Here is a 7,941-nt window from a genome sequence, read left to right on the forward strand (position 1 = left end):
ACTGTACTGAGGAAGAAATCACTAAGAAATTTTTAAAGTGTGTGTGTTGCAATATATATTTATATAGTAGTAGTAGTAGTAGTAGTAGTAGTAGTAGTAGTAGTATTAGAAGAAGAAGAAGAAGAAGAAGAAGAAGAAGAAGAAGAAGAAGAAGAAGAGTTTGGATTTGATATCCCGCTTTATCACAACCCGAAGGAGTCTCAAAGCGGCTAACATTCTCCTTTCCCTTCCTCCCCCACAACAAACACCCTGTGAGGTGAGTGGGGCTGGGAGACTTCAGAAAAGTGTGATTAGTCCAAGGTCACCCAACAGCTGCATGTGGAGGAGCAGAGACGCGAACCCGGTTCCCCAGATTACAAGTCCATCTCTCTTAACCACTACACCACACTGGCTCCCTGTATACGAGGCCCCTAGAACCATAGGAAATGCAAAAAGGTCACTGTTAATAACTCATTCTCAAATTGCCTCCCTGAAAAATCAAATTGCCCCTCTGCAGGGCGTGTGCCCCACGATGGGAACCATGGGACTAGACGATCCTCGAGGTCCCTTGCAACTCTACAATTTTACGATTCTTCAATTCTATCCGTTTCATTGAGGGACCTACGCTTCCAGCGTTTGAGGGGGGAAATGCACCTCTATCCTCTTTCTTCCAACAATTCACAGGCTAAGGTTCAAAGCCCCGCATGTGGGAGGGCTTCACTCCAATGTGAGGAAGTTAAACATTCACCCACTTCCCCATGCAGTGCAGATGAACATTGTGCCTTTTTTTGGTCACAAGATGCGATTCCCAGTAAGAAAATCTTAATATGGAACTAATGTGTTTATCTGTGTCTACTCGTGAGTCAGATGCACATGTGCCAACCCACTCTTGGAGTCTTGGTCATGCCCATGTCTGAGTGAGTGATTGAGTTACAAGGATCTGGCTGAGACAGATATGGAGGGTGGCTAAGAGCCAGGGGACTGCCCCGATATACTGTATCTTTTGCTCTATAAAACTCACTTTTTCCCTCCTAAAAAGTAAGGGGAAATGTGTGTGCATCTTATGGAGCAAATGCAGGCTGCACAGCTATCCCAGAAGCCAGAACAGCAAGAGGGATTGCTGCTTTCACTGCGCAGCGATCTCTCTTGCTATTCTGGCTTCTGAGATTCAGAATTTTCCCCCCCTTGTTTTCCTCCTCCAAAAACTCTTATGGTCTGGTGCGTCTTATAGAGCGAAAAATGCGGGATGCGTTTTTTTAAAAAAATGTTTCTTTGGTTTTCAGATCAAAGTTTTACAGTCACATACCCAATATACAACATAAAAACAAGATTCCGAAGAATCCCCTGGACTTCCTTCCTCCCCTTTCTGTGTCGTATTGTTAATCATTTCCTCCTGCACCTTTTATGATAATCCAAATCTTTTACATCTCAATTATGTCCAAAATTCACCATTAAACTACAAGTATTGTTCCAGTCCTACTAATGGTGGGTGGGTTATAATTTATCTTAAAAACCATTGTAAACACTTAAAGCCCCTGATATAATATATATCAGATAAACCAAAAAAATTAGGGGTGATTCCTCACATCCCACAATCTATCCCTTGGAAATATCCAAGCAGTTGATTTGGCAGTTAGGAGAATGGCAACTGTTTCCTTTCCCATTATCTGATACAGAATAGAGCAAGAATAGGCAACGGTGAGGAAAACCCCTTTGCTCTTGAAATACTTACCGTACTTAAGCCATCTGAGATGCTGACGACAACTTCAACCTCATCTTCTCTCTTAAAATAGAAAATAAAAGAATTGTTGTCCACAGGGTTGATGGGATCTAAGGCTCGTACTTTTAGAAGTGTAAAAATACAACATTTATCAAATATTTGCTTGCTTTCTACGTAGTATCGTTTTAGCTGGCTAAATAAGTAACACATAACTCTGTCTGAAGAACAGAGTCAGGAGACTATTAACAGCAGAAACCTAGGGATGTCCTGCTTAAATGTATGATCTATTGAGTTCAATGGGGCTTACTCCCAAGTAACTGCGGGCAAGTTCATGTGTACACTTATTGTGGAGTAAGCCCAACTGAATTCAGGAATTAATTCTGAGTAAATATCCACATTGACTATAACTGTTTGTAGAGTAACCTTTCGAATATATGGAGTTTGTCTTCAATTTGTGGACTTCTTGGAAACATCCCTTTGGTGGACATAATTATGGTTAGTAATATTTTACTTTTAGCATGTTTATTTATGTGAAACATTATACCACAACTATTCTTTACAAATATTAGGAAGTTTGCAATAAACCCAAATCACCCAAATTTTAAATTCCATGTTTTAAAAGCTGAAAATGAGGCTAAAAAATTATTGTTATTTCTGCCATTTGCTTCATACTGATTATATTCATTTTGTCCCCCAAATTAATGGATGGTATAACCAGTTGTCCTACGACTGATAGATATGGCCCTAAATTTTCACTGGAGGCAATAAACCTGTGTCTGGACTGAACCATTTTAGACCACAGGTAGACGATCATATGGTTGAATATTCCTCCCTAAAAGAAAACAAAATCATTGCACAGAGTACAGAGCATATCAGGGAGACGGGCTTAAACTTAGACCTTTCCCTAGTTTCCTTTGTGTGGTTTTTTTGCATAAAGCATTTGATTACGTGAGTGCCCCCCCCTGAAATTTTAAGTGAACAGCCCAGGTAGGGGGTTATCAGCTCAGTGGGAACTAAGCTACAAACAGCTGACACAAACAACCATCTTAAATTGATCTTGACACCACAAATAGATTCTGCTTTGTTGCACTGTACCTCACGGTCCAGCTCTTCAATCAGTGTAACATTTCCATAGTTTTCATCAATAGCAAAGTACTTTCTTGACCCAGATTCAAAGGTCATGCCATAGGTTACCGGATCCCCTTCAGGATCTGTCCCATTTAATGTGTACACGTGTGTACCTGAAAGAGAGAGATTAGGACACCTTGTAGAAAAATTTGCTTTTGGAGGGTATTGTGAAGAGCTACTGCAATGTTGTTATACAGTGGAACCTCGGATGTCGAACGTAATCTGAACCGGAAGACCGTTCGACTTCCAAAACTTTTGACAACCGAGGCGCAATTGCTGGTTGGTAAAATCCATTGTAAAAATGGAGGAATGCTCCTTGGAAGCCATTCAACTTCTGAGGCGCGTTCGAAAATGGAAGCATTCACTTCCGGGTTGTCGGTGTTCAAAAGCCGAAACATTCGACTTCTGTAGCGTTCGACAACTGAAGTTCCACTGGAGTAACATTTTTGTGTGTGAAAAAAATTGAAGTACATTGCTGACTTTAAGAAAAAACCTAGGTCATTCTTTTTCTCACTTGAGATTGAAACTAGTTTGGAGGGAAATGCATCAAAACACAGTATTTCATAAGCAGTGAGAGGCAGTGTCGTAGCTTGGGGCGGTTGCCCTGAGTGCAAAATTGTCAGGGGTGCAAAATTTTGATACTTTACCTTTGGCGTGTTAAAGGAGTTCTCGTGTTTTTGTTTTGTTTTGTTGTTTTGCAAGCAAACAAGCACCAAAAGCCCTGCTCTTCTGTGCCTCCCTCCCCCAAGCTGATATCAGCTAATGTTTCACTGGTTGTGCGAATGCCAGGATGTTAATAGGATGTTAAAATGGGAAGCTTTTACGGCTTCTCCTTCAGATCAGGCTTGGTGTCTGGCTGATAATTTTTACACCTTTCTCAACACAAGCTCTCCATATCATTAGCACCCAGGGAACACTTCTCAGTGTAGAATTAACACCAATTAAAAAAAAATCTATATTTGGCATTTCTGCCTCCTCTTGCTGAAAAGAAAAGTGAATTTAAAATTAGTCTTATCTTTGTGGGCGCCAGCAAATGGAAACAGAAGCAAACACAGCAGTCTTCATCCCTTGGGGAAGGGGGAAACAAAAGCCTTTTCCTAGGTCCATTGTGATTTGTGAGCTGAAACTGAATCTTGGCATTAATCTACCTACCTAGTCAATATATCAGGGGTACCGTGAGGAGCAGTAAAACCAGTGCTATTTTTCTAGAAAAAGTGGTGCTGGAACTCGCCATTATCACCTCCCTGGTTCTCTTAGAATGGCAATGGCAACCACCTGAGAGGAACTGAACTCTGGTGAGTTCCGGCTGAAAAAAAAAGCCTTGAATAAAACTCTGGAGGAAATGCCAAAGAATAAGGTAAAACTCTGGACAGGTGAGAAGTGAAAATAGGAAGTACAGTAGGAATGGGAAAGTTAAAAAAGGTAAACAGGTAAAGGACCCCTGGACAGTTGAGTCCAGTCAAAGGCGGTTATGGGGTTGCAACGCTCATCTGGCTGGGTTTCCCCAGCCACTCTAGACATAGTTTGGAGTAGGTCCAAGTAATGCCCACAAAAAGTATGGGGTAAAGTGGGAAGGGATTTTGGGGGTGCAAAATGTCTACAAGACCCCCAGTGTAGCTTTTGCATTTCTTCTGTGGCACTTCAAAACCAGGGTGATCCACTTCTCTGCTCCCTCCTCCATCATTTTGTTTTCTCTCTCTCGCCACATGATCCTGACCAATTGAGAATCGCGTAGTGAGCAAGAGGATTTCGCACGTAGCCAATCGGAATTGGCCACCTACCATTATTACTGGGAGCGAGCGTTGCGCTCACGTTGGTGGGAGGAGGGGTGGATAATCCTCGTGTTGTCCTGACAGACCAGATGACTCCTCCTAGCTTCTTACCCTTTGCTGGAATGGATTGTGGAATGGTGTGGGAAGAAAAGGAATTTGCCTGGATGTCTGGAAAGTGCAGAGATGTGCACAAGAAAGGAACATTTTGGAGGGCGGGCAGGTGTAAAGAGGCTTAGATGGTGGCATTCAAATGCTAAGGTGTGTTCAAGCCTGGGAAGGGAACGCTGGTAATGGGTGCCAGCCATGGTTTTGGTGAAGGAATTTGGATAGGCAAAACATGGAAGGCTGGCATGTTTGGACTGATTTATGAGAGAATGATTAAAAGAAATTAAACTCTGGTCCCCTAACCGGCAAATTTCTGGTTAAAGAAAGTCAGGCATCTGCTGCAAGTGGAGTTTTGCGTTTGACCCATGTGAGTGTAATGTTCCTGCCCTATAACAAACCCCTTGTGCGTTAATTGTGTGAAAAATACCAGATAGATAACTCATTCCAGCAAGGAAGTTCTAGAAACAAGCTTAAGCGTGCAGGGCCAACGGAAGTGGAAATTCATGCTTACTAACACTTGCATCGCAATGCTCACCCAGGCCCCATTGAATTGGCTGAGTGTCGCCATTTGTTGTGCAAAATTACAGCCAAAATTGTGTACACACATGCATTTGAAGGCACATGGATGCTACTTACACAAATGACCCATTTAACTCATTTCATTTATAGATAAGTCATCGAGTTTAAAGACAAGAAAAGTTTTTAGGTAGACACAACCTGCAGAAATACGACTGAGTCTCTTTTCTTAGTTTTTAACACATGAAAAAGAAACCAGCATATTGATATTGTTATTTTTAAGAAGGAGTGGGCCATATCGTAAGACTGACCGACAGCTGTGTCTTCCGAAAGGCTGAGAAGTGCCATGTTCCCGTTAGTGCTGCTAGCTCCATTGTCGAAGAAATAGGGAGCGTAATTCGCCTGAGCTGCAGGTCGAAAAGAAAACAGAACCCAAAACAAAAGCATTCTTTAGATCACAAACAGATGAATTTCCTACTCCACCTGCCTCTGAGTACAAAGCAAAGATCAACCCTCAAGGGAATAATCTGAGTTCCCAATATATCCAATTATGCTAATAGATCGCATCTACATTTTAGAAAGTTTATGGGCATATTTAAGGGATCCTGTACTATCTTGTTAATAATACAAACGGCTATGAATCAGTTAACATATTACAGATGTACCCGTATATATAACACACAGAAAACGAATTAATCAGGATCCCACCAGACAGTCTGAAGTTTTCTGCTTGTTGAATGAGCCTTCACGAAATGCTCACTAACTGCAAAACGAGCATCTTTGACCTCCAGGCAATCCCTAAGCAATCTATTGGAGATTCTAAAACATTTTGATTTTCAGGGATGCCTATCAAGAAGCCATAATGAAATAATTACTTACTTGCTGCAAGAGAACAGCAAAGTTCAAAGAAAAAAAAAGTAAAAATGAAATGAAATTAGTTATCATTCTAATCACAGATCAAGAATCAATAACAGCCCACTTCAAGCTACAGGTAATACAATCAATGGGGGGGGGTAAGGAGGAGGGGGGACAGCCAGCAAGCAGTATTTATTTACACAGTTATCAAGAAACAGTTGCAAGGCCACATTATGAAGGATTACTAACAAAGCTTAGGCGTACGTTGCTGTCCTATAGTTTCTTAAGGAGCCAAGAGGTTTGTTGTACTTACCCAGGCAAACATGCATCAAATTGAGGAACAAAGATGGGGGCAGCTGCCATAGATGCTTCATCCCCCCAAAGCAAGGGTCAGTATCTTCCGAGTTTGGGGGCAGGTGGGTGGAAATATGGCCCCAAAGACCCGGCAGTAAGCTGTCCCTCAGCCCCGTGCAGCGGGGAGAGGCAGGAGCAGATGTTAAGATGTTAAGTGGATGACGCGTCTTAATTTCCGAGGAATTTAAAGGCGCTCCTTCCTTCCACCTAATTAGACCAATTACTTTGCAAGGAGCTCTGGGACTCATTTCTCTGTGAGAGAGTTTGGAGGAACCAACATCACTCTCTGCTGGGGCTGTTATTGTCGTGCGCTGCACTCACACCACCCAATAAAACATTTTCCAGATCTGGAAAAGACAAGGTAAAACCGGGGTGTGAAATATCCCTCTCCCTCTTTTTTCTAACCTCGCTTTTCTTTTTTCCAGAAACGGAAGGAAGGACAATTTTTACCTCCCTCGAAAGGCTGATGGAACAAATTCTCAAAAGTAAATCAACTTTGACTTACTGAGTGAGCAGCAACATGTAGCATTCTTATAACCAGGAAATCTTTGCCTGAAAGATGGATGTAAACGTAATGAAGAGAAGCGCTCGTTAATCTAGATAATTATTCTACTACATTTTCAAGACTGACTTTGTATTAGGTTTCTAATACTTGATTGATAAGTCCACCAATTTGATAACCAATACAGATAACATTTAAAAACAACGGGGCTTTTGTTTCTCATTTCACTTTATATTTGATAGAAAGAAAACTGTGGTGTTTTTTAAAATATCATTTTGAAGATTCGTGCATCGCAGGGGATTGGATTAGATGATCCTTGTGGTCCCTGCCAACCCTGCAATTCTAGGGTTCCATGAAGCACTTATTAACATAATGTAATTCATTAAATCAAGGGCTAAACTAAAGCACTTGTCATCCAAATTTGTACCTCTAGCTTGAAAAAAGTGCTTCATAAATGTTTTAATAGGCCCCATTCTGTAACTGAAAGTGTCAGACTGAGTTCAAAAGGATTGCAGCCTTAAACAGGGCTCTCCAAATTTGGATTTAAGGGGGGGGGGGACAATGAGAAATTGACTTGATTTTTTTTTTTAATGGGACTAAATCATTAGAGTTTGCACCAAATAGCACAATTGCTAGGAGTTAGGCTGAATGGAGAAAGCATTGTGCCGTTATGAAGAATAAACCTGTCTGCCCAAAGTCCTGAGGCCCTTGGTGCAATAATATTGCTTACACCTGCAACAAAAAAAGTGTATTGCTTTTGTGTATCATATCAATGCAGGAGAGGACATACGGATTTGGTCCACTTTGCAGTGACGCATCTCGCTAGCAACCAAACCACACAAAGCTGTTCGCCCGCGGATTGTTCCAAGTCGCTCTCTTGATGTCGCACCCGCAGCAAGAGGTGTTATAGCACATAGGAAGCATAACAAAATATCACCTCCATACCTGGAGGTGAGCTCTGTTCTGCAACACCTTCCTTGTTAACGCTTCTACGGATCTAAATAGGACTG

General features: G+C 41.6%; 1 protein-coding gene across 2 annotated transcripts in view; it reads right to left on the reverse strand.

Moving 5' to 3' along the window:
- CDHR1 (cadherin related family member 1) overlaps positions 1-6,686 on the reverse strand; it is a 62,226-nt gene extending 55,540 nt beyond the window's left edge. For both annotated transcript variants that reach the window (XM_082222350.1, XM_082222351.1), the window contains exons 1-4: positions 6,389-6,686; positions 5,532-5,627; positions 2,795-2,940; positions 1,712-1,762 (exon numbers count right to left, since the gene is read on the reverse strand). In XM_082222350.1, coding sequence (XP_082078476.1) covers positions 1,712-1,762; positions 2,795-2,940; positions 5,532-5,627; positions 6,389-6,677 — 582 coding nt within the window. In that variant the 5' untranslated portion in view covers positions 6,678-6,686. The remainder of the gene's footprint in view (positions 1-1,711; positions 1,763-2,794; positions 2,941-5,531; positions 5,628-6,388) is intronic.
- Positions 6,687-7,941: the final 1,255 nt, after the last annotated feature.

Source organism: Podarcis vaucheri (assembly GCF_965113315.1).
Source record: "Podarcis vaucheri genome assembly, chromosome: 5".
NCBI classification, from domain to species: Eukaryota; Metazoa; Chordata; class Lepidosauria; order Squamata; family Lacertidae; genus Podarcis; species Podarcis vaucheri.